This window comes from Pezoporus wallicus, unplaced genomic scaffold (genome assembly GCF_028554395.1).
Source record: "Pezoporus wallicus isolate ANWC-B61680 ecotype Strahan unplaced genomic scaffold, APGP_CSIRO_Pwel_v1 contig_13006, whole genome shotgun sequence".
NCBI classification, from domain to species: Eukaryota; Metazoa; Chordata; class Aves; order Psittaciformes; family Psittacidae; genus Pezoporus; species Pezoporus wallicus.
The window spans coordinates 368563-395055 of record NW_026638875.1 but is presented as its reverse complement, the minus strand read 5'-3'; the positions used below and the strand labels follow the sequence as shown (position 1 = coordinate 395055).

Here is a 26493-nt window from a genome sequence, read left to right as displayed (position 1 = left end):
GCCTACTCAGCTCCTATGTCTCCCTCAGGATGAATCTGTTGCAGCTCATCCTACTCCAGAGCTGAAGTAGGATATGAGGAGATAAAGGACAGGTTGATCCAGCCTCTCTGGTTACTGCAACCAGGGAAAGCCGTTTACCCACTCCACCGTCTGGGAAGAGCATCTCTTTCTCTGCTTGAGGGCACCAGGGGAGATTTGCTGAGTCAGGTTTGCAGAACTGAGACTTCCTGAAGCACCACCATGAAACTTCACCATCAGGTTTGTCACTGTCAAGCACTTGAATACAATAATGATCTCTTGTGTGTTGGCCCTCTCTGGAAGCTGGGAATGCCAACACAAAAGAGCTGGAAAACAAGCAGGCTCCTCCCACAACTTGGACAGGAGAGGAGAAACACCCAATCCTGCCTCTCCTCAATGGAGCAATTCAATATATGTTTTAAATCAGTGCACAAATTGATGTTAAAACCCCAAACCAACCCCGCTGGCATTAGCACAGCTTAAGGGCACCCCCACGCCCTCACGCCAGGCAGCTTGTAAGGAGGGCAGATGAAAGAACAGGGCTGGAAACACCAAAGCCTTCAGCAGCATCTGCAGACTTCACGTCAGTGAGGGCCCCGTGGGGTGGCAGCACCAGAGCTGCTACTCAGCCCAGACACTGACAGCTGACTAAGCTCCTGCACTGGCCACAGCCTGGATGAAAGGAAAGAAGAGCTCCTTCCAGCTCAGCACATCCTCAGGAAGAGCCATCCACCCAGACTGAGAGGAGACAAGCATGAGGGTCCGCACATGAAGAGACCCCAGCTTCTAGCCAAGTGTCAGTTACTGACCAGCCATGGAACAGAGAGAGATCAGTACCTGAGGCACCAGCTGCTTGAACCCAATGTACCAAAGAGCTGACCCCAAACCCTTGCACCTCCTCTGCATCACCGTTCAAAGAGAGACAACCTGACAGCACGAAGAACTGCAACCAAAGACTAACTGACCCCAAAATACTCAGACAAGAGAGGCTGGAAGAGCCAACCAGGCCTCCTCAAGCAGTCCATGCCTTCAGCTCTCACTCTTTATGGCTATCCCATAGACTGGAGACTACAGACGTTCAGATGTGAAGATATTTATTGGTTTCAGTGAATTATACAAATGGATTGACCTGCTATTGATGCCAACAGAACTTTACTGGAATATGGAATGTAAACAGATGTTTCAAATAGAAACATTGCAACCTTATAAAAAAATCAACTCTTTCGACAATGCCGCAGAGGGAAATTCTGTGTTTAGGTGCTGGTGGGAAAACACTATCTCCAGCTTCTAGGTTTGAGTGTCACCAGAGCCACTTGATGAAGTCACACACAGAACAAGTAGAGGAGGCAACTGTGAACTGTGGGGCTATAAAGCCATTGAGGGATCTGATGGAAGAACCCACAAGATGAACCCCCCACCCACCGCACAGGATTGGCACCCCAGAATTCAACAAATGGCTGGCTTGGTTAAAACAGGAGGTGGGATCCCAAGTCCTGGATCAGCAGCTGCACAAGCCCCTCACCAACAGACCACACTGCTGCTTGCTGATCCTTCCCCCTCCCTGCACTCTCCTCTCCTGGCCTCATCCTGCGGTGCTGGATTGAACTGCTCCAGAGCTGTGCTCTGGCACAAGTCTGCATCTGGCACAAATTCTCATGGGAGCCACGTCATGAGGTACGTGGTTGCACACCTAGCACAGAGAAATTTTACAACACTGACTTTCCTGAGCTTGGTGGGAAAGTCTGGACAGTCCCTCCCCTCTCCTGCCTCAAGAGCAGCCCTCAGGTTCACAAGTTTCCAAAGCAGGTCTATTGCATTTCTTCTCAGAGAGCCTTTGTCAAACACACCTGGAGGGGGGATCTCACCTCTCCCCAGCAACTTGGATCAGTGCCTTCTTTTTAATGCTCCAAACCAACCCTGAGATGCTGCTGGGTTTGTGGGGCTGGGTTTTGTTGAAGCTCCCCCCGGCTGCCACAGTATTCACAACTGAAACTGGAATTCAAGGACCAAATTCAAGCCCCAAGGGAGCAGTAGGACTTCGACCTCCAAACAAGAGTTGCACCTGCTGACCCCAAGCCTGAATTTGGCTCATCCAGTCTACAAGTCAGAAAGGCATGTTGAGAAAGAGGCATGCTAAGGGCTGATGGTGGAACAACCAATTTGTCCGCACCAGCGCGGTGGGGAAGGCTGGACTGAGAAGGAGGAGAAGGATCCATAGAGATGTGAATAAGAATCAGTTGTGTTGAGCCCTGGGGATATCACTACATGTTTAGCTCTTGCAAGACCTTCTGCCCAGGGCTTTGGTACCACAAGTTTAGAGTTACATTAGCCACAACCACCAGAGAGGAACTGAGGTTTATGACCCCCCCTGCAAGGTTAGGTTTCTGCAAGTATAAAGGGGAGGGGAAGGAGGGAGGGTCCTTGGTTCTTTTCCCTTCACCGTGTGACTGGAAGTTTTGCTTTTATTTGTAAACATCTTGAATTACCCGTTGTTTTCCAGACTTCATCGTGCTGATGTCAGGCCACTGGAGAGCACAGCATTTTCTGAGCTGGGCTGGGACTGCTCCTTCACCACTGGATCTGCAGATCAGGACCAGGCAGGAAGGGGAAACAGCATTTAATAAAGCGGAAGCTCCACCCTGGCAAACCCTTCCAAGAGAAACTGCCCTCAAAACCCACAGAGCTGCCAAGGCTTTCACAGAGCAGGGAGCTGGAATGTGCCCCACAGAGATAAAGACCCCTCTCCATCCCAGCTTCCCCACACTCACAGAAATAGGGGTGCTCCATCGCCTCCTTGGCAGTCAGCCTCTGTTGATGGTCATATCTCAGCAGCTTGTCCAGGAGGTCTAGAACTTCAGGACTGACCAGGTGTCTGTTCTCGCTGTGGATAAAGTTCTCCCAGCGCTTTCGGGAATGCCTGCAAAGGGACCAGCAGTCACTGCCCAGCTCCCACCAGCACACCCCTGCCACCACTATCCACCTCTGAGAAGACTCTGCTACAGCTCTTCCCTGCACAAGCAAGCACATGCCAAAGGGTGAGAACCCTCTTCTTTAGGTACACCATCATGTGGATGCCCTACATCTGCAGAAGGCCCAATACTGCATGTTCTCTTCTGTCTACAGGGCCTAAACAACAGTATGAAGCAGGCAGGGTGACACCACTGGAACCAGAAGTGCTTTGCCTGCCAGCCACCTCGTTGGGAGCTGTCCTTGTTATGCTATACCCACCTCTTGTCCTCTTCAGAAACCTCAGCTGCGAGATGTTTAGCCCCTCAGCCTACATTCAACCCCAGCATCTACATCTCCATTTCTAGGATGTCAATGAGCAGGAGAAGGGAGTAACAGGGAATGGCTTGTGGATCATGGGAGAGGCAAAAGCAAAAAATCTGCATTTCAGTGACCTTCTAAGATAACATAAGCAGCCAGACAGAGGCCAGCAGGCAGCACTGTGACCCTGAAGATCAAAAGAGGCCTTTGCTGAGAGTCCTTCAAGGGGATGGACATCAGTTTATTTCTCTCTGTGTTACAAAGGAAAAAAGCAGCATTTCAGTTCTCTACTTACTGGCCCAGGATATCATTGAAGTGTGGGTCCAGTTCTATGTGGTACTTCTTGAGATAACCATACAGCTCATCTGTGCCCAGGACCTTTGCAATGCGAACCAGCTGGAACAAAAGATAGGGTGAGAGGGAGCAGCACAGGCCACCATTCTTTTGCAGAAGCAGAGCCACCTAAATCTAAGGAGCTCTCCTCTGGAAACATCCCAGATGGAAGGAATATCTCCCTTGAATCTTGTTTTTGCAACATGTGCAGAAAACAAGTCTCTTACAGAAGCCAGTGAAGCATAATCCCACATGGCTTAACTAAGCATGCAGCAACATCCTCCCAGCCTGGTGGTCTGATCCCCAGAACCTCCCCACTGTACACACAGAAATGAGGTGCTGACAAATATCTCATGGAATAAGCCAGGTAGCAAAGTCCTTACTTGGTCATAATTGTCCTGCCCGTGGAAGAAAGGCTCCTTTCGGAAGATCATGCTTGCCAGCATACAACCCAAACTCCACATGTCTAAGCTGTAGTCATACATCTGAGTGGAAAAAAAGAAGCTGTGAGAAGACGCATGCTCACAATCCAGTTCTCCAGCTGCACAGGCAATCTCAGCCTTTTCATTTCACAGCCAGCCTCTTCCCCACCCAGGCAATTCCCTGGCAGGCACAACCAGACACCCCAAAGGTGGTCAAAGTGCAGCCACAAGTGGTATCACTGGCTAGAAAGGAGGAGGCAGATTCTTACTTGGTAGTCCACAAGCAGCTCTGGTCCTTTGAAGTACCTAGAGGCCACGCGAACATTGTATTCCTGAGCTGGGTGGTAGAATTCAGCCAAACCCCAGTCTATGAGCCGCAGCTGAACATGCAATAAAGAGACACAAAGTCAGGAGTCCCAATACGAGCCAGTTAGGTGAAGCCGCACTGGCCATCCCTCTCAATGCTGCAATGCTTGTGTGGAGCCTGGGATTCAGGCAGGTGCTCTGAGGACAGGAAATCTCTCAGCAGAGCTCTGATCAGGCTCTTCCCCCTCTCACCAGCTGCCGGGGCAAAGCCAAGGTTTGAGAGCTTCTATGCCGGAGTTCAAGCACACTGGTACTGCTGGGCATCTGGGTCCTCACCAGCACCACCAACCACAGCGGACAGGGAACAGGCAAAAGCCAGATGTCTTATCCTGCCATTTAGAGGGGCTGGCCCAAAGGCAGTGTTGATCCTAACAATGGGCTGAAAGCAAGAAACAAGGTAGGAGGGGGGCCCATCAAGCCAGACCATATCCTTCAAATTACTGCAAGACAGGTCTAGTAAGGGATGCACCCTTCATAAACCTCAACTTGTTTGTACAGCCACCACTGTACTACAAGAGGAGCTTATGTCCCCTAGGGAAAAACATTCACATTGATTTCAGACAAGGCCACCCTCCTTCTGCAGCCTCCCCTTGTGGAGACTGATGGCCCAGACCTGCTCCTCTCAGCAAAGAGAGGAGTTTTTGTGTGTGTCTGCTTGGCTTGGGTGATGAACAGCCTCCAAGCCATGGACTCCCACTGTGGTCTCCCTGTGGGACTTTGGTGATCTCCTTCTGTGAACAGTGGAGGGGAGGCGGTAAAGAAATGTTACGGGCTAAGTCCAGCTGCCCAGGCTACAGGTACAGAGGTGGCAGAGTTTCCAGTTTCCCTGGAAAACCTCTGCTTGTGAGCCCTGGTGCTACAGTACCTTCTTCTGTTGGTGGTCTATCATGACGTTGTGGGGCTTGACATCCCTGTGCATGATCCCCATGCTGTGGCAGTAATCCAGGGCCTGGCAGACACAAGCACATACACCAGACAAGTCTGTAACCACGGGCACAGCAGTAGAACAGTCAGTTCTCAGCCAGCAGCACAACTGCCCCATGCACAGCAAGTGCTTGCAACCCTAGCACAAAAAACTGGCATCTTCACCTCTTATGTTGTATGTGAGGAATTGACAAGCTGGCAACAAGACTATTGTTCTTGTGTCCTACTGCAGTCTCAGCTCCTGGAACTGTGCTCCCTACACAGTCCTTGAAGGACACAATGCAGAGAGGCATCCCAGTGCTTCAGCGGTCCTGCTCTATTCCCCAGAAGAGATCATTCTTACATTAACAGACTTTTATGGCCTTCAAGTGGCGCTTTCTACCTATCCCACAAAACACACTTAAGCTATAAAGTCAACTCTGCCCTGCTCCTTTAAGCCAAACTTGGCTTACAAAAGGCAAGCGACAGCACGTGAGGGCGAACAAAGCTGCCCAAAGCTTCAAGGCAGGAGAACACATGAGCTCTCCAGCTCCATGACCTTGCATCATTCACCTCCCTGCAGCTGTTACATTGAGCAAAGGGGTGAGAATGTTGTTTTCCCATCTCCAAGGGGGAGGGACACCCATCCATCAACATCTATCAGATGCTCTGAGATCTCAGCAGCACAGAAGGAGGGTACAGCCTACAGTCATTCAATATCCAAGTCATCAGTGCCAGGGATGTAACATTGCCCTTGGGCCCCAGCTGCAGTGGGAAGCAGAGGAGGCAGCAGCTTCTATCACGGCAAGGCCTCAGGGATATCCCTGCACTGACATGTGGCCTCACAGCTAACAGGAATCACAGCAAATGGCTATCCTGGGATCTCCAATACAGGAAATCTGTAACAGGTTGGACAAACTGCTTCTGGACAAGCTGTTCTAGTGTCTTGCTTGTCTCAGGACTGGATCATCTAAACCTCATGACCCTTCCCAATCTAATCGGGGGGGATTAGAGTGGGACCTCAGTGGGAAGGTCCTTCCCTTGCAGAGAGGTACAGCAAGCTCAGGCATGCAGAGAAGAAAGCTTTCCTCAAGGCCACCTAGTCTACTGCAGGAAATCTCCTGCAGTCACCAAGCCCTGAAGCACAAAAGGCTTTCCTTAGCCTGTCCTACGTATTTTCAGAGGCAGGGGGCCTGCAAAGTGTGAGCCCAAAGTCCCAAGGCGCTGCTGGGACTTGACACAGCCCAGCTGCTGCTCCATCAGGTCAACACAGAACAGCCCTGGGATCAGGTGAAAACTGCAAGCTCTCCCTATGTCCTGCTGCCTCCCAAGGCCTGTGGCTGAAGACCCCAGAGGGGCACTGCTGCAGACCTGCAGCCATGCGGCTCCGTGAGCATTTCCACTGAGAGCTGCAAACCAGGCTAGTCAAGAGGAAGTATTTAGGGCAGTCCTTGCCCTTTGTCAGAGGGGCAGAGAAAACTTTGGACGGGAGGTCTCAAAGCAGAATACCAGCGTTGTATCAACACATAACAGCCAGCATAACCAGAAGCTTTGTTCCCCAAAACCACATTCATGGGGTTCTGTGACCACAACACAGAACTGTCTTGAAGTGCCCTAGATAGCCCTCAACAGAGACACAGGAATCTAAACACCAAGTGGGCAGAAGTCACTTTCTATTTGAATACTGCGGCAGAAGCAAGCCTGGAGCTGGCAATCAATTCATTCTGCTCTCCCCAGCATGCCCAGGAGTCCCCAGTTCTCCAGCCCTGCAAACACTTCACAATGGTTGCACTGGGTCTGGCTGGAAGTGAGATGATTTTCTTCACAGCAGCCCAGTGGTGCTAGAGACATAGGGTCCAAGCACAGCCCTAGCTGGTATCTAATAATCACAAATGCTTCACAGGAGAGGAAGAGACTCCAGAGAATCGGACATTTTTGGAAGTGGCCAAAGGTTCCCAGTTAGGCTGTAATACCTCACAGCAATAAGTCACATAACCATATCTTTTCCCAAACCTTCCCAGGTTATGAGACATGGATTGTGCATTGAACATGAAAGGTAAATGCTTAGTAGCAGTGTCCCATGAGCCCTGCTACTGCCTCTCTCATTGCTGGCGCCCCTATCCAGATTGCTACACACAGTGCTACTCACCTTCAGCAGCTCATACATATAAAACCGAATATCATAGTCTGTCAGGATCTGGTACAGTTGCTGAAACAGATTTGGGGAGGGAGGAAGGAAAAAAAAAAAGAAACAAAAGTGAATACTTGAGATTAATAAATACAAGATATTTGGGTTAGTTTTATGTCCTGCACCCCACCTGCCTTCAATCACTGACCCCATTCCAGATCCCTCGTGAGTGCTGAAGCTCCCAAGGGCTTGTCCTCATCTCAGACCTGCCAGGTCTACATGCTAGGGAGTCCAAACACAATGTGAAAGCTCCCATGAAATACTACCAGGATCATTCAGCCCTGCCATGACTTCTTTCCAGCAGAAGGCAGGCAGGCTGCCTGTTCAAGGAAGAAAGAGCAAGCCCTTCAGAGCACGCTGGGTTGGCACAGATGCTCTCAACTCTCAGTTCACATGCAAAGTTACCATGATGACTTTACAACATCAGTAACTCCATTCAGAGGAAGCAGGCTGGGAATACATGGGCAGTATTTCCAAGTGCTGAAGGTGGGGAAGGGAGAGGAAAATATTAACCTAAAGGAACATGGGGTGGGGAAGCACAAAAGGTAGAGGCAGCCTCAGGGGCTCCCCTCTATCCAAGGATAAAAGGTATTGCAACTCAACAGCACAGAAATGCTTCTGGGGCGAAGAAGAGCTCAGCTTGGGGTCTCAAGGAAGTGCTTGCTGGAAGCACATGTTTGCCGCTATCCTCCTCTGCTCTGTGTCCTTCTGCAGCTACTCCTGCACTTTAACCTGCATCATGTTGCCAGTACTGTCAGTGGAGACCCCATCACCCTGATGCTCCCATGCCAAGTCATAACTGGCTCCAGGTTTGCCAGCTGCTCTGTCACTGGCAGCAGTGCCAGCCTGAACGCTGGACTGTGCTCTCACTCAGGAGGGGCAAGGTGAGATGCCAGCACAGGGCAAGGAAGGACAGTCACAGGGCTGCTGCAGGACCAGACCTCTTTGCCCTTCTTAACAGACAGGGATCATCCCACAGCTCAGTCAAATCACTGGCTGCACTGGAGCCAGCTGCCATCATGGCACCATTTGGCAGTTTCAGGAAAAATCCCAGAGCAAGGGACTGAAATTTACATTCCAAGAAAGTAGCTCTGGCCCTGGATCCCCTCCAGGTCCATGCTGAGATCCCAAGGATCCTGCCTAACTGTCCTGGGTTCAGCAGTAGCAGTCATTTTTTCTCCTTCTTAGTAGCTGATGCAGTGCTGTGGTTTTGACTTTCAGCCTGGGAACAACGCTGATAACACCAATGTTTTTAGTTGCTGCTCAGTAATGTTTACTCTGACCAAGGACTTTGTGAGCCTCATGCTCTGCCAGGGAGGAGGGGAAGCCGGGAGGAAGCAGAGACAGGACCCCTGACCCAAACTGGCCAGGGGGTGTTCCATACCACAGCACATCATGCTCAGTACATAAACTGGGGGGAGTTATCTGGAAGGGAAGGATCACTGCTCGGGTCGGGCTGGGTATCAGTTGGCATGTGGTGAGCAGTTGTATTCTCTTCCCTTGTTATTTCCCTTATCATTACTACGGTTGGTGGTAGCAGCAGAGTTTTGTGTTATACCTTAGTTACTGGACTGCTCTTATCTCAACCCGTGGGAGTTACATTCGATTCTCTTCCCCATCCCTCTGGGAGTGGGGGGAGGAAGAAGGGTAGGGAGTGAGCAAGTAGCTGCGTGTTTCTGGGTTACCAGCTGGGCTTAAACCATAAAGACATAGCCACAAGCTATAGCAAGGACAGATTCCCTGACCTGGGTGTGCATGGCTGTGATGCATGACACAGGGCCAGAAGAGGACAACTGAACCCTTCCAGGACTTTAAATGACTTGCTCAGGTAACAAGCACTACAGGGAGACAGATGCTTAAAACATGTTCAGCTTCACCTGGCAACACCAACGCACCTAAGGAAGGAGTAAGGCTGAAGAGGCAGTGGCAGAGCAAGGCCAGATGCCATTTTCCCCATTCCCTGGCTCCTTTGCCTCTTGCTGCCTGTAAACAGGGAGGGACGGAAGGGAACTCACTGATGCCTTTCTTCCCAGGCCCATGATGCTGTCACTTCTCCAACTCACAGCCTTCAGCAGGGGCAGCTGTTGGACAACCAACTTTAAACAGGCCTCCCTGGAAGAGCTGCCTGTGAAACCCAGCACCTCTGATCTGCACGCTGTGCAGACAGCATGATTAGCAGCAGTCAGGCTCCGTGTGCTGTGGGGAACAGCCTTGAACGCACAAGGCTCTGAAGGACAGAGCCAAGGTTTCCACTGCAAGTAGGTCCCACACAGCAGCTGCCCCAAGGCTTTGACAGTGGGCTCCAAGTCCCCTTTGCCAAGACTAGCAGGACAGAGCAGATGCCTCCTGTACAGACACGTCCCATTCTCTGCTCCTACAGCTGGCTCTTTGGAGCAAAATTACCAGAAACATCACTATGGGCATCACTCAGACCCAGCTCAAACATCTGGCCAAGTAGCTGCCAGCACTCAGGATGACACAACGTTTCTCCAAACAGAGCAGGAAGAAAGGCTAAACTCACCCAACAGGCAGCCTCTACTCTCCAGCTTTCGGTGATATTTTGGCACACATCACGTAACTAATTGTAGACTGATGCCACTAGTGCCTGAGGAGGCAGAGACATGCTTCCCCTCTCTCTGGGGCTGACAGAAGTTAAAACCTTTATTCTCTGTGAGTGAGCAAACAGCTGACTATGTGCAGTGAGCAGCATCTGCAAAGCAACAGGGTGGCTGCAAGGAGCTGTCAAAGAGAGATAATGCTTTGAGGTAAAGCATCCCAGGATCCCAAAGCATTCCAGCCACAGCAGCTACCCAAGGGAGGAGAAACTCTCATACTGCTGCATCAACTCTTTTTTGACTAACCTTGGATATACAAGGATAAAGCACACACTTCCCCCACAGGAATTTGGCCTGATAATTTCCCGAGTTGCAGGGAATGTGGAAGATTTGACTCAAAACCCCGCTTGTCCTCACAACTCCAACAGGCTGAACATCCTGAAACAACCTTTCATCACTCACTTTTTTTGCCCATCTCCTTCAGCCGCAAACCTGCTAGCATGCTTTAAGACCAAAACAGAAAACCCAGTACAAAACTGCTCCTGAAGACCTGGTTCTGCTCCCTTCTTTCCCAAGGGAATTGCCTCTTTGGGACAATGGAAGGTGCAGTACCTGGTATGCTAATAGACTGCGCAAAACATGAGAACTGCTGGTGGTTGAAGAACAGACATCTCATTGCTAGTTTAAAACCAATTAGCCAAAGACATTTAATTTCACTGATGGTTACTCAATTGACTGCATGGTCCTGCAGTGCAGCTCTCATTTAAAGCAGATGACTGTGGGATAGCTTGAGTGCTACCAGATGACAAGTAATAGAGCAGGTCTGAAGAGAAGCACTAGCCCTGCACACAAGCTGCTGTCCCCACGCTGCAGCATACACATTTAGTGTAGCTCCAACTCTTATCCCCTGCAAGTACAGAACTATCACTTTCAGACAGGAGCCAGTCAGGCAACTTAAGAAAATGTAATCAGCTATGAGGAGGTATCTCATAAGTCTGCTGTTTATACTACCATTTAAAAATAGCCAAACCATGTGTAATACAAGCTGGTGCTTCTGATCCAGAATCATCCCCAGCCATGGCTTAGGGCCCACAGAACTGCAGTGTCTGTCCATGCACAGAGAGCTGAGGAAACCCAGCGGTCGTTTTTCTGAGTGCCCAGACATGAACAATGTCACACCATCTGAATGGGCAAAGGGGTGAAGTATCACCATAGAATCATAGAATGGTTTGAGCTGGAAAGGATCTTGAGATTATGCAGTTTCAACCCCACTGCCATGGGTAGGGATGCCTCATGGGTCACCATGTCACCCAAGGCTCCGTCCAACCTGGCCTCAAGCATTGCCAGGGATAGGGCATTTACCAGTAAGCAAAAAATAGTAACATTGAAGGAAAGAAACTGCTAGACAGGAGACAACTGAGGAGACATGCAAGCTTGTGAGCAACTACTGGCAACAGGACGGAGAAAACCACAATCCTGTATAGCAGTCAGAAACCTGCTGCACACAAGCTGCCCTGCAAACCCCATCATGCACCCTGAAGAGGATCTGCCAGTGAGATGCAGGGTACTCGTCAGTACTGCTGAATCCAGAAGTTAATGCAGAGATGGGCAGATAAGCAGCAGCCACCTCAGAACAAAGACAAGAGGTCCCTGTTGCCAGGATTAGCTGCTGTGGCACTTCAGCAGAATTTGGCTGCTCAGGGAGATCACGACTGTGGAGCAGAAGGGACAATGCCTGGAGCTGCGTATTTTCCAGATCCTTCATGTATAGAGGTATACTGTAAGCCAAGAACTTCAACACAAGACCTCTCATTTACCCTATGTGCTTTCTGCTTGGCAAGGGAACTTCAGAGCACGAGAAGAGACAGCTTGGGAGTCTCTACAGAAGATGTCCACAGGTACCCATAAGCAGCAGCCACTCTGTAATCTGCCAGTTAGCTGTAGCCCCAAGAACCTACACCAAAGAGGCAGCAGAGGCTATGTGAGTGTAGCTTCAATAACCCACACCTCCCATATACAGCTAGTGAAGTTGAGGATACAAATAAGCTCTGAGCATGAACAGCCACAATGTCTGCCCTGGGGGACACGTGTGCATTCCGAAGACAAGTTATTCCTGCTTTGTACCAATCAGCATCAAAAGCATCAGTACCTTCTGTCTTAGACTTGCACAACTATGAATCTGGACTTCCTTGAAGAGCCAGGCTCTCTCCCAAAAGCCCAGAAATGATCTGCTGCAAACTCATAGAGCTGTTTCTAATGCAATAGCCAGAGCAGAGCACTGTTACTTCTGCTGAGGCCACACCAGTGGTGCCTTACTGACTGCAACAGTGCCCATGACAGCTCTCAGCATGGCTGCGATAGCTGAACTACTGTGGACACCCAGCCCTGCATTTTGCAGTTCAGAGTCCCTGCTGGCCATCAGCCTCAAGTTACTACTTACCACTCCAATCTGTGAACGTATTTCGGTTATTGGGTGATATCTTTGATGATAATTTCTTCCTCTAAGGACATTACAGAGTGACGGAAACACATTTTGACTAGGAGACATGCAAAGCACTCCTCAGCAAGGTGTGCTGCTGCCCTAGCAACCTGTTTATCTCAAGCCATGTATGCAAAAATTAAAATACATATATTTTTAAATAGCAAGTTAAATTATGAACAGTCCCTGGGTTGCCAGAAGCATAGGGACATGCTCCCAACATACATGCTCCACTGGAACAGCCCAGCTGATGTCAGTGAAGACCAGGCAAATCAAACCTGCTTTAATTAGCCTTGAAAATCACCACGGAGCACTCTCCTCATAGCTGTTTATTTGATGGAGGCAACATTCATCTCCCTGCCTAAAGCTGTCAGGGCAGATGCTTCTGCAGTAAGTCTCTACATGAGATTAAGCAGCACTAAGACTACCACAGTCAGCAAGGCTGCACTCTGGCTATGCGCAGGGTCCCACCCAGCAGAATCTAGCCCAATCCCAGAGGGACAAGCATCAACATGTACTGCTTTGCAGCATGAAGGGCTGCAGTTGAGATGGTCCATAGGCCAGCTACAAGCTGCCTTATTTCCACCAACACCAACCAAGGGTCCTTCCCTGGGTGTTTGGTCTATCTGCTGAAGCTGCATCCTACAAGGCATGTACCTACGGAATACTCTGGCACAGGCAGGAAGCAAAAAGCACTGTCCCACAACATGGGATGAAAGAGATCTCTGAACAGTGGGTGGAACAGGACGGGAAGACTGATGGCTTTCTAATGGCAACTGGTCAATTAATTCTCCACCACTGACTTAGTGACTTAAAGATTCACATGGAGGAAGCAAAGATACCATTAAAATAGGTACAGCTGCTAATTAGATATTCTTTTTGTGGTTCAGCTCACTGCTGTCAGCCAGAAGCATTTCAGTCACACAGGCAGTGGTAGCTGCACTCAGACAGAAGGACCCACTTCATTTTGGGAAGGAGTTATACCCCTTGGAACTCCCCAGAAATCAGAAGAGCCATGGAATATGCTGCAGGCTCAGGCAAGCAGAAAAGCTCGTAAGATGTATTCAAGACAGCTCAGTCTGCTGCTACCAGACCCACAAGCACTGGGAGCTGTTCTCTCCAGCCTCTGCACCTACAGTCCTCAGGTCTGAAAGATTCCAGCACAAACTGGTGTCACCTGCTGCATCAACTGCCCTGCTGTAAATAGAGCAGCACAGGGATTAACTTGAGCTGAATATATAGCACAGCAGTAATTACTAAATTGAGAGGGGAGTAAGAATATCTAACCTGTTGAACTTACTGCTTCAAGTTGAGAGGAGATTCAGCACAAGCTTTTTATTCCTTTCCATCTAGAACCTGTTTAGAGGTTTCTGATTTACAGGGAGAAAGGAAGGTAAAGCTGACAATGAAATCCAGTGAAAATCCAAACTCCCTGCACAGTTCCCAAGGAGTAACCAGCAGCCCAGGATCACAGCACTCAAGAGAAATGGGAAGCCTCCCCTCTCCACATGCAGGCAGACTCACCTTGAAATCTGTGTTATTGATGTACTCAAACACCAGAGCAGGGGTCTTTGACTGCAAGAGAGAGAGAGTCATGGTTTAAACACCCTCTTAACCTTCCTTTGCTCCAAGAAACCCAAGGAAACTTTTGTTTCCTGCCCAACCCTTACTGCAGAGAGTAGGATGGAAGCAGAACAGTGAGAAAAAACACAGCCCTGCTCCCCACAGCAGGCAGAAATCCACTGAGACCCCCCACACCAACCACAAACATGTCCAGTGCTGCTCTTCCTCCTGTCCCAGAGCAGAGACAGCAGAGACAGAGGCAAGGCAAAGTGTGTTGCAGGCCACCACAAAAGGTTGGTCACCCAGGACTGCCAACGATACAGCAGTGTCATTTCCTCTCCATGGCTGCCAGCAGGCTGGAGTCACAGACCTCAGCCAGCTGCTACTCAGATAAACTTCCCAGGAATAGGGTAACTGTGGCAATGCAGACAAAGGATATGACTCTAGTCACTGGGCTGGACAGCAACCAGAAGGATGGAAAGTGCTTAATATCCAATAGCCCGAGGATACTCTTATGTTCCGGATGCCAGACAGAAGCCGCAAGGCCACAGGCTCTGCTTTCTTACAGAACATCTGTAGGGCTACAAAACTTCTCCCCTCATGGAAAACTCAAAGAAGGGATTTAAAAGAGTCTGGGAACATGGAAAGGAATATGAACCCATCCAAACCAGCCCACCTCAGGAGACCCTGATGAGCTGGTCACCACTCATCCCTGGCTGCACAAAGACACAGGCAGCACCTAATCCGAGCTGACAGCAAGAGCTAAGGGGCAGCCCCTCATGCCTGAAGCTGATGGGAAGGCAACACACAGGCACCTACCACTGGATCCTTGACAGTGTCAACCAGATTAATGATGTTGGTGCCACCACGTAGATTCTCCAGGATCTTAACCTCACGTTTTATCTTCTTTTTCTTCACTGGCTTAAATAGACAAAAGAAATTAGAAGTGAGAGCTCTTTCAGAAATGAACATAAGATTTCTGCCACTGTTTTTGACTGGATCCTGTCACCTCCCCTCCTCTCTCTGCTCCCACCTCCATCTTTAGCATGAATTGGACTTCCATCATCAATGAAAGCTTTCTGCTCATCAGGGGAAAATCAAACCACTCCAGACAAATGTACCTGTGACTCCAGTAACTGTGGTTAAAAGCATCCTAGACTCCTCCATGGAAATCACAGCACACTCATTCTGTGTTACTCATCTAGAACCACAGGACAAGCACAGTGGACCTCATATCTCATCTTTTGTTTACCAGCACAAACCAGTTTTTCACTCTTTAATCCCAAACCATTTTCCAACAATTTCTTTAATCCCATGGAACAACAACCTGAGAGTCTCCAAACTAAGACCTCTAGTAAGTTCAGATACTGCTATACCTATGTGCAACCACCCCAAGAGCATACACCCAACTGCTTAGCATGCCATAGCATCCATACGCTAGGATTAGTTTTAAAACCTACAGACATTTGAAACAGTTTTGACTCCTCAAATCTGCACAGACCCAGGAACTCCCTTTACAAAGTTAACTTTTTTCTGGTCATCACCCTGCACAGAGTGACAAAGACCAGCTGCTCCCAAGGCAGGGCATCCACTCCCAGTACAGCTCTAGCTCTGTGCCTGCTTGGAAGGAAAGGCAGCTTAGAGCAGCTAATATGTGAGTCTTAGTTACTGAGTGGTGTGGCCATCACTGGTTGCAAGTCACTGGGTCTAGCAGCCCTTCACTGCAGAGCTGAAACATCCCCTCCTGCACAGCCGCTACCACTGCAGATCCATCCTGCAGGAACTGGGAAAGCCACAGCTCTATCTCTGAGGTTTGCTGATGAAAACCTTCCTCTCCAGATATTTTGGTTTCCAAAATATTCACCATCCAGCACGGAGTCTGCTGTGTGAGGACGGGAGTAACAGGGAAAAGCAAAGAGGTACCAGGCACCTTACTGAAGTGATATACATTATCAGATGTGTCTACACGAAGGACAAGGAACCACAAGAGCAAAACAGCTTGTGCTCACCACCTCACCTCTGCTGCAGCCTCCCACTTCAATAAGGGAGGCAGAGTGACAATGGGGCAACTCACAGTCCCACCACAGGCAAATCCAAGGCAAGCCTTGGTTTCAGACCCTTCACAGGAATGTACAAGCAGATGGGAGAAGGAACAGAAGCTTTTTATATAGTGGGAAATAGGGTGTTTATCTAAGTGATAAAACATGCTGTCTTTCTAGGCTCTTTCAGGTGGCTGAAACGTTCAGATTTGAATCCTGCCCTTCTCCTCTTCCAAGTTAAAAGGCATGAGCTAGACTTTCAAGCCAAAAGATGAGAATCTCAGCCTGAAGCAAAGTGCCAAAAATAACATCGATGCCAGCATGGGGAGCATGAGCACCTCATAAAGCCACTGTGGAAAACAGCAGCAAGGCCACCAGCTGTCAGCCACAGATGGGGTGACACAGGGCAGAGTGTGCTGTGAGTAACCAACAGCCCAGGGCAGGACCCAGGCATGGCTGGAGTCAGTGGGAAGACAAGCAGACAGGGAGAAGCAGCCAGAGCAGGGGAACAGAAATCAGAAGTGAGAGGACAAGGGAGAATGGCTTCAACCTGACAGAGAGGAGATTGAGATGAGATATCAGGAAGTTCTTCCCTGGGAGGGGATAGGTTGCCCAGAGAAGCTGTGGCTTCCCCATCCCTGGCAGTGTTCAAGGCCAGCTTGGACAGGACTTGGAGCAAGCTGCTCTAGTGGAAGGTGTCCTTGCCCATGGCAGGAGGTTGGAACTGAATGAGCTTTAGGTCCCCTTACAACCCAAACCATTTTCAACTCTAGGATTTCTGAACCAAGAGGAAGATGCTTCATTAGGGACTAATTTAATTTATGTCAGCACAGGGACAGACACCATCCTTGCATCGCTCACATGCACTGATCTTACCAGAAGGCCAAGATGAAATTAGAGGATGTAATTCAGTTACTCTGCTCACCCAGCAAGGCAGATGCACACACAAGCTGTTTTCCAAGGAACTTCAAAGAGGGAAGTAGAGTCACTGCTGTTCTGAAGGGGCTCACCGAATGGCCTGGCTATCAACAGACATGCCTCACAGCCTCTCTGCTGTGACACCTGCATCAGGAGCTGAAACTGCCTAGAACAGCCAGGAAGACCCAAAGCCCACTTTGAAAAACATTTTCCTTTGTACTTCAGTTATTACAAGAGCCTTCTGCATCAGCTGGTAGGGGAGGATATCTCTCTGAGAGTTCCCTTTCTCCTTCCATAGCAACCACCACTCCCACTGGGCAGAAGATGCTGTCTTCCAGTCACTTCCCCATGTTTCCACCTTTTTCAGGACAAGAAAGTGATGCCCTATGAGATCTCCTACCAGAAACCTACCCCTACCCACAACACATTTATTAAAAGACTCAAGCAGACAGCATCATCACGTTTTGGAAAAAAGGAGAGAAGAAAGTTGGTCTTTTTTCCAATGAAATGCCTGCAGATCATCCCCAACATCACTGAGGGAAAACTCTCCAGCAAATTCTGTCTCAGCAAGAGGGCGAGTTCAAAGTTGCTCACTGTTTGCATGTTTTCCTGCTTAGCGGCAGTAACACAGAGCTCAGGCTCAGTTGTCTGCACAAATGTACAGTGCCTCCTCAGTGGTGTGAGCCCTGGGCAAGGTGGGAGCACGGGAAGCCCTGCTCATGGCTCAGGGGTAAGCAGTGCATCCTGACAGAGCTCTCCCCGGCTGCAGCCAGTGCTCAGGATGAGGTGTTCTGCACTTAGCAAATAGGGATGAGGTGGGCACAGATAAACGCCATGGGCTGAAGCAAAGTCAGCTGAGAGGAAAAGCTATTGCCTGGGAATTTCCTCAGGGAGCAATAAAGTGGAATGGAGGATTTCCCCAATTTAGATCTGCAGAAGAAAACAGTGGTGATTGCTGGCCTCCCCCTGCCCCAGCTTTCACCCACCAGCCTACCCAGCCACAGGCCACCTCCTACCCAAGTGTTGTCCCACCACTGCTTCAGCCACAACTGCAGACACTACTACCCAAAACCCAAAAACTGGGGCTCAGGTTTTGTCTGGCAACTGATTCCAAGGCCAAGCTCTTGCATCTGGCAAGTCAAACACGATGCCAGCACATGGCCAGTACTTCACTGGAGCTAACTGTTCACAACCAAAGAAACTCTGGTAGCTCCCCTCCTGTCCCCAGACACCAGCATTGCTGAAGCCACAGGCAATCAGCAGCATATCCTCCAAGCACCAGGATTAAGCCTGTGTTGCTACAACTGTCTCTCAGTCACCTGATCTGTGTCTCCAAGGATGTTGACTCCAAACACACATGGATTAAATGTGAACTGAAGCTATAATGGCCTCCAACCATCTGCCTCTCCCAGCAGGGGTAACTTCCAGAACATCAGCCCTTGCAGCCAGAGTATTTTTAACAGTACTCATTTAAGGCTATTTTATTAAACCAGGCTATGAACAGCAGCATTTCAGGTTGTGTTTCATACACAGTTCAGTCCCCCTGCCCTGGGAGGAGGATTTCCAGCACAGAAATGGAGCAGACACCTAGACAAAATAAATTGCTCCCAAGTTTGATCTGTCTGTTTGCAAAGCAACATTTTATACCGGGGCAGGCACCAACTCCATCTGTTCTCATGGCAGAGGCATTTCAAAGCTTGCCTCCATGCTGGGATTCTCTAGTGACCAGTATGAGTCAAACCCTCACTGCAGCCCTTCTTTCAAGACAGGCTCCAGCAGTGTCCCTCTGCTTCATGCAAACACCCATTTCCATGGAATGTGTAGAAACTTGACAGCCTGGAGACTTCTGCTGCATTTGGTTGAAATTGGCCAACCAGTGCAAAAACTACTTGGGGGGGAAGGAGGGGAAGAAAAGCTGACAGACAGCAGGATTGCATAAGGCTTGTTTCCATAGGAAACGAGGCTAAAAGACATGTCTCAGTTTAACCGTGTCTACACTGGGAGGGGCTTAATTACTTCAACTGCAGCAGTACCCTCAGAAGAACATCACTGTCTAGCACAAGCCAGTTTCCCAGGAAATTGCTTCCTTCCTCAGACAAACTGGAAGTGAGGTGACTGTGGATAATGAAGACAAACATACAGCTCATGGCTGTCCACTGTGCAGAGGGACAAGGTGACCTCCAGCCACAGGAGGATGATCTCTGCTGGACACAGCGGGTCTCACTCAGCTGTCCCCTACCAGCTTCCCTTTGCTGCAGGTTTCCTACTGTACCACCCCAAAGAATCCCATGAGGGGGCCTCAATCCACTACAAGGTCAGGCATAGCAGGCAGTGACAGCAGCCAGTCCTATCCCAGCTACCTCTGACCAAAGCTTGGGAGGCACCATGTGATGCCATCCCTCTGCAGAAAATGAGGAATGGAGTCAGTTGTTGCTTTGCAGCCAGGTAGATGCAAAAGAAAACACCTTTCTCTGACTCAGAGATCAGATCCCAGGTCATTTTCCATTAGATCATGTAAACTTGTAAGCAGGGAAGGAGTCCAGCTGCAACAAACACCAACTGGGAGAATTAACATTGTTTGCTAAAATAAACCTTTAAATACAAGGCTACAACCATCACTTCCTGTCTCCAAGTAATAAACAGCTGCCCAGTTAATAGTCTTTTTTTACTTGGTTTCTAAAGCAAAGGAAGTACTCTCTTTTATCAAATGCTTCAGTTCCAACCTTCCCCAGTGTTTCCAAACTTAAGAGAGAAAAGTAGTCACCAAGAAGACCTGTGAAATACGAGTAAAATCCAAAGCATAAAAATTATTTTACATTAGCCAAAGGCACAGCTGAGGAGCACACTGTTCTGAAGGAGTCACCAAAGGCACTGGGTTCTGACCAGCAGGTACTCTGAAAAAGAACTGGGTTCACCCAGTAGGGAAGAAGGTTTAGCAGCCTAAAGATACAAATCCACCACAAACTAAAGTCATTTATTCCACCACCCCATAAAGAAAAAGATCTATTTGCTCATCAAACCTGAATAGCCCAGAAACACCACGGTGCTTTCAGTGAATGAGCAGGGAAATCTCAATACACAATGTCCAGGAACAGCAAAAGGTTGGAGCAGCATCCTTATGACAGGATTTAAACATTTAAAAGCTGGCACTAGAAGCTCATTCGTCTCTAGCAAGTATTATCGAAAGGATCACAATAATCAGCCTATAAAGCCTGATGCCAATTGCTCAATAGGAAAATTGGCTTCAGAGCAGAATTGCTTCTTTTGCCAACCATCATCTGGGAAACCAAATAATTGTAGTCAAAAGAGCTACAAAACAAAGAGTCTACTTGTGTTAATACTCTGTCAGTTGTTTGCATCTTACAACTTCCATTATGGGAACTCAAAACTTGCCTGAGCTGCTCTTGAATTTTAGAAAAGAGGAGGAGGATGAAACCTACCCTAAAATTACTAAAGCACTTCTGATTTTTATTTAAATTTGGTACACTACACCAGGAAGTGTTTTGAGGGTAGCATCGTTCCTTCCTTCAGAATGCCTTCCCTCCCTCCACAGCACATCCCAAAACAGCCCTCTGGGGCTTCAGGGCTGCCCACATTGTATCAAGACTTCCAGTCAGCTAAAAGGGTGCACAGGACCAAGCCTCAATTTCCACCACCACCGTTACAAGCCATGAGAATCATTCATGCAGGCTCTGCCCTAGGCCACTTTGAACAGCCACAGCACTGTAACTCACCCTCCTCTTCGCTGGAGCTGCAGCTTTGCAGCTCACCAGTCTCTTGGTGGTAGAACACCACCATGAAAGTTACCAGCTGCATCTCCAGGCCTCTGCAAGACACTCAGTACCACCTCAGTAGGTCTCAGCTACAAACAAGGCTGGACTCCAGCAGCCGACCGTGCAAAGCCCAGTGTGGACAACTGGTGTTTAAAACTGAAGAGCTGCCTACCATGCTCTCTTGCAAAAGGACTCAAGACTGCCAGAGGAGAAAGTGAGCCAGAGAGTGTGGATTCAGTGCATGCAAATGCAGGAGGAGCAAGAGATGAACAGCTAGAGCAGGAGCAGGCATCAAACAGCTTTGACAGAAGGAAGGTCACTGATGAAGTCAAAGCTCCAGCCTGAGGGACCAACACCAACCAGTCCTATTTCCTTGCGCAAATCCCTTCTGCACACCAGCGCAGGAGTCATTTTAACCCCCATCTAGAACATGCTGATGCATGTGGGCCCTAAAGCTTTTACAGATATAACATAATTTACCAGAGCCACAGGGATACTTCACCCAAACGGTTTTCTACATACTAGAACAACAATTTGAGTTCAGCACTGGAAGGATCTTGCAGCAGTGCCTGGTATGAGCAGCAGCTCTGGAGGGTTCACAGAGCCCAGAAAGGGGGAACAGGGGAAAACCAAAGTCAAACAAACCAGAGTGCACTTGTGAAACCACGTACATGGTTGAAAGTTCCAGCTTGTGGACTCAGCACAGAGGGACAAAAGCCACCAAAGGAGAAAGGGACTATTTCATCATGCTGCAGAACCTCCATTTCACTGATTTCTCTCCTTGTAACTGCATTCTTGCCCTAAGCTCTGCATGGGTGTTATGCAGACAGTAAGACAAGCAGGCAAAACAGTCTGTATGTGATGGGTTTAATGCTTTGACACACATGTGCAACAGGAAAGCAGGAGGACTACTGCACAGAGCTGACAATATGGATGCTATCATCTCCATCTTGAGCGGATACTCAGATCCCAGAATCAGAGAATTGTTTAAGTTGAAAAACACCTTTAAGATCATCCAGTCCAACCACTTACGCAGCACTGCCAAGGCCACCATTAATCCATGTCCCTAAGTGGGACTTCTACATGTCTTTCTAAAGATAGTTGTATTCGGTACAAGAAGGATGTGAAGGATGCTGAGGTACAGCTGAAACTTACCAACAGCCACAGCTGTAGGTAACTTTAACAGCAGCGCTCTTACCACAGAGAATCACCCATAACAGTTGCAGCAGTGTGGAAAGCTTATGTTTGGCTTTTAGAGTGGCAACTTGGAGCACTGATCACATCCCCCAGGAAGCCTGTTACTCCAGAATAGAGGATTCACCTCTAAGGCACTTTGAAGCTGCATTAGCAGAAAAGCAAAATGAGAAGTTCATCAAAGAGACAGCTCAAAGGTCGCAGACTGACCTCAGCAGTCCACCAAAACTCTAAATCTATGTGATTGGATATGAATGAGCAGAGCTGTGCTTTAGATACCTGCTAAAGCACTGAATCAGCTTTAGCAGGGGGTTGGACTAGATGATCTTCAGAGGTCACTTCCAACCACAACCATTCTGTGACTGGTTATAGATGATATATGGCTCACTGGAAACAAACATGACTTGAACCTCCTTCGTATATGCTGAGGAACATCAGACCCCGTCCTGGGAGTCAAACCTTAGCATCAAATTAAAGCTAGACACAAAAGCACATACAGGACATGTTCACACATTCCCTCTTCCTGGGCTGACCTACCCCAAAGCATGCAGGAAGCATGCCCACAGCTGAACCCAGGCCAGACAGATCAAAAAGCCCACAAGGGCCTCCTATACTAGTCATGGACTGGGGGAGCACCACTGCTGGCTAATATTGCCTATGAGAAGTAGGAAGGTCTGTACAGCGCAGATTCCTCCACTACTTTAAAGATAACTTCAGCCCCACAGCTTTTTTGGCTGAATCTTTGCTCCCCAAACAGGTTTCAAAGGTGTGGTGCTGCTCTCTGCCTCACTTCTCAAGACCAAAGCTTTCTGGAGGATGCTTAGCAGGGGTGTCTGTGTGGCAAACCAGGGCTCCTGCCCTGCTGCCTTGCGCTCACTGTCCTACACAGTATATCCTGATGGGCTGCTGCAGTGGGGTGAGAAACAACCTGCATGTTTGGTTTGCCTTCTTCTAAAAGGACTGCAGAATTTTCCTGGGAAAAAAGTGACACCAGAAGCATCATATATGCAAAGAAAGAAACTTGACCCATGAAGTGGTAATTTCAGTGTCACCTGCATGATCTTCATTCTGCTGCTTTGTTGACATGTTTATAACCACAACTAGCTGCATGAGCACATACCATTTTCCCGCAAAATTAGGCCTGGTCCTGCACTTGGGGTAGCAGAACCTAAAGGCAATGCTGGGTACTGGCCAGGGAAATGGGGCACCTTGCTTTGTGTAAACCCAAAAGGCCTGAGGCACTGTGACTACCAGTCAGAGCCATTAGCTCACTGTCCTTGACCAATGCTAAAGTCTTCATAGGGCTCTTAAACAACCAAGGCTGGCAGAAGAGGAAGAGTTACCTCCTTCATGCAGCACTAGACTAGGACATATGCTGTAGCTTCAGCTTTGCTGATGATAAGGGACTTGTCCAAAGTCACACAGGAAATCTCTGTGGCTCAGTTCTGCATCAGGAAAAGATGATAAAATTTCCTGACCTCTCTGGAGGATGGTACAAGATGTTCAGGCAGCACAACATCAAAGAAGGGGGAAAAAGCAACGGAAGTACTTGTTACATGCTAACTTGAGCTTGGCAATGATAAGATGCTTCAAAGAGCAAGACTGGCAAGAGAGATCAGTCACCTCCCATGAGGCACAGATATTAAAACAGTGACTCTTGCTAAAAAACACTCAATAGTTCTCTCAAAAAAAACTTAAAGAGAAAGAAGCAACTGTAGTAGAGTCACATTCATTGCCAAACAAGTCTTCCCCTTTGTCCCTGCTCTAGAGCCACACAAAACCCCAAAGACTTTTGGTTGCATTTCCCACCTCAGAGGATCCAGCCCGAATTCAGAAGAAGAGAGACCCAGCCTCTTTGCTAAGGCTCCACTGTAGATACATGCAATTACATTCACAATTAAGTTTGAGTCTAGCTGCAGGAAACCAGAGGCACTTTCCACAGATAAGAGCAATGTTACTGCCACACTTCACCGGCTTTTGTAATGTACACACCACAGTGCTCTGAAACTCACTTTCCACTGACAAGGAAGTTCATCCTATTTATCTGGACTTTCTGCTTTTCCTTATTCACTCTCAGGAATGCTGTCTGCATGTTAATGCAAGTGAGGGGAGCCAGGGGAACTGTTGGCAACACCATCCACTTCAGATCTGGGACAATACGCAGTATTAAGACAACACATTCAGGCCCTAAGGAGAAGGAGCACCCAGCCACCCTCAGATGACTCTTGCCAGCTGACTCACAGTCCAATGCTGAAGAGCTCCCTAGACATGACAGAGTTTGGCTGCTGCAGGGAGAGGAGCATCGCTCTAGGAGAGGCTCTTTAGGTTGGGAAGAGGCAAGGAGGAAGATTCCTGACAACTTCCTCCACAGTCCCTTCCCAGCCCTGTGGTGCCTTTCTATGTGGGACAAGACCCAGGATCTCAACAAACCACAGTAATCCTAAAGAGACCACCAGGGGCTCCAGAGCAGCGTGCAGAAGAGCAGTTTCCTCAGCATAGCCACAAGCCATCTTGCCATAAAACCCAGCTCTGCACTACCTTTGACTACTCTCTCATAGAAGAAACTCCTACCTGCCCCTACTTTAAACAAAGAAACTAACCTTCAAACCACATAAAGCATCCAAAGGAGGGGAAGGACCCAACAGCATGCCAGAGGAACTCAGCTCAGCAAGAAGACATGAGCCTCACTTCACTGCCCTGATGTCAGGCTCAGCCACAGGGGGTCTTTCAAAAAATTTCACCTGGGCATCACCTTGATCGCAGCCAAAGCAGGTGTGTGCACCTCCTCCCAGAGACAGGCAGGAGGTCAAACCTTCGCTAGGAGTGGTGGCTGCACAGCCCATGACAAGGTTTCTGGGAAACCAAGGAAGATCCCAAAGAAGGCACTGTGAGTGGGATATCAGCAGAGACAGCCAGCTGCACTATATGGTGGATCTAGCAAGTGCCTTAAGGCTACAAACCTGCAGAGATGTGTCCCAGGTAGCTACTAGTATTGGTGGCTGCAAAGGCAGGTTAAGCTCAGCACCTCCTGCACACTGCGGATCAACACGTGCCCAAATTCTTAGCACATCCATGGTCAGACACCAGCTTCCATGTGCTCTTTGAGGAACAAGTGACAAGTGCTGTTGGTCCAACAGGTGACAGCCAAGCCAAAAACAAAAGCACCTCCACACTAACCTTTTCTTTCGTCTTTAACATCCTTGTTCATCCCCAGATCACCAACACAGACTGCTGCTAGTATAGTTACCACAGCTCGCTGTGAGCCTGCTGCTTCAACTAAGGCATGCCTTGCAGTGGCTGAGCCATGCTTTTAGCCAATGCAAACTACAACCTGTTAAAGCTGCAGGAAGGTCGTCACAGCTTAACACACCAGAACACAGGTCACCAATGCTGCCAAACTCCACATGGCCTCTTTCAGTCTCCTCAAGCACCTAAGGCAAGTTTTGGCCTGTCTGGTGAAGTTCTTTTCAACATCAGATCCTCCAAAGAACTCTACATTTTGGCTTTTTTGGCTGCTGAGCATCCCACACACTGGCTCTGAAAAGGTCCCATGCCAGCTATCTAGACATTAACAGAAGGAATCCCCACTCCATGTTTTGCATTCCTGTTAACAAGTCAGTTCCTGGGCTGTTTTAAACAGGCATTGTCTAAAATTTGTCTAAAACTGACACAGTTTACCAAACACAGGCAGCATTTGCAATGCTGTTTAAATGTCAAGACTCAAAGCTCTCCTCCTCCAGAGGGGCTCTCAGCCCAGAGCTATGCTGGACAGGAGACGGGAACACACCTAAACATCACTATAGCATGCAGGATGCCAAACCCACTTCCAAACCCACCACCCCAACATCCTTAATGTGAAAACAAGAGGTTTTGTGTGAAGGAAGAGACACAGCAGTCCTGGAGCCCTGCCAACCGTGCTCCTCTCCCCCTCACTTCCAGCCACCTACACCACCCACCAATGGGACACTCACCTTGAGGATTTTCACGACCACCCTCTCATTGTTGGTGATGTTGATGGCCTCAAATACCTCACTGTATTTGCCTCGCCCGAGCTTTCGAACCAGCTGGTAGTCGTCCTGATTGCTGCGGGCACCAACAGGAGAGATGGAGGGAACGGTAACTGATGGGACAGCAGGCCGGGGCTGGGGGGGGCTCTCCCGGCTACCCCTTAGTCCCCCGGGGACACCCCAAACGGGGGGGGAGGGAATCGGCCACAGAACCCTCTCGGTGGGCTGAGGCCCACAGGAGGGTGCGGAGCGCGGGGGGAAAGGGATGGCAGAAAAGGGTCCCCGCGGGGCGCTTTACCCCCAGCTTGGGACGTGCGCCTCATAGTCCCAGTACTCGCGGCTCCTCAGGCTGTTCACCTCGGCGTACACCCGCGCCCGGCTGCCGGCGGCCGGGCCGGGCATGGCGACGCCGGGCGGCGGTCGCAGGAGGAGAAGGAGGACGCGGGGCCGGCACGGTAGGCCGGCGAG

The 26493-nt window shown here is 49.2% G+C and overlaps 2 protein-coding genes across 3 annotated transcripts in view; one reads left to right on the top strand and one right to left on the bottom strand.

Annotated features, from left to right (window-relative positions):
• The window catches only part of EDC4 (enhancer of mRNA decapping 4), a 227129-nt gene that overhangs the window by 17765 nt on the left and 182871 nt on the right, over positions 1-26493 (top strand). The window lies entirely within an intron of this gene.
• CSNK2A2 (casein kinase 2 alpha 2) lies at positions 1096-26488 on the bottom strand. 2 transcript variants are annotated; one of them, XM_057412936.1, is made up of 11 exons: positions 26324-26487; positions 25990-26101; positions 14914-15015; positions 14056-14106; positions 7459-7518; positions 5272-5355; positions 4310-4420; positions 4002-4103; positions 3581-3681; positions 2787-2935; positions 1096-2598 (listed from the first exon to the last, which is right to left on the bottom strand). In XM_057412936.1, exons 1-11 carry the CDS (start codon positions 26425-26427, stop codon positions 2522-2524), a joined length of 1053 nt encoding a protein of 350 aa, XP_057268919.1. In that variant the 5' UTR covers positions 26428-26487; the 3' UTR covers positions 1096-2521. The 2 variants fall into 2 exon arrangements, with proteins under 2 accessions (XP_057268919.1, XP_057268920.1); XM_057412937.1 differs by lacking the exon at positions 5272-5355 and having other exon boundaries at positions 26324-26488.

Bases quoted from the DNA above. Each gene is read 5' to 3' on its own strand.
- CSNK2A2 (XM_057412936.1), bottom strand. From the start codon at position 26,427: ATGCCCGGCCCGGCCGCCGGCAGCCGGGCGCGGGTGTACGCCGAGGTG. The intron at 7,519-14,055 runs GTGAGTCTGCCT...AATCTGTTTCAG, and splicing joins TCAATAACACAGATTTCAAG to CAACTGTACCAGATCCTGAC. The intron at 3,682-4,001 runs GTAAGGACTTTG...CTTTTGTTCCAG, and splicing joins GGCAGGACAATTATGACCAA to CTGGTTCGCATTGCAAAGGT.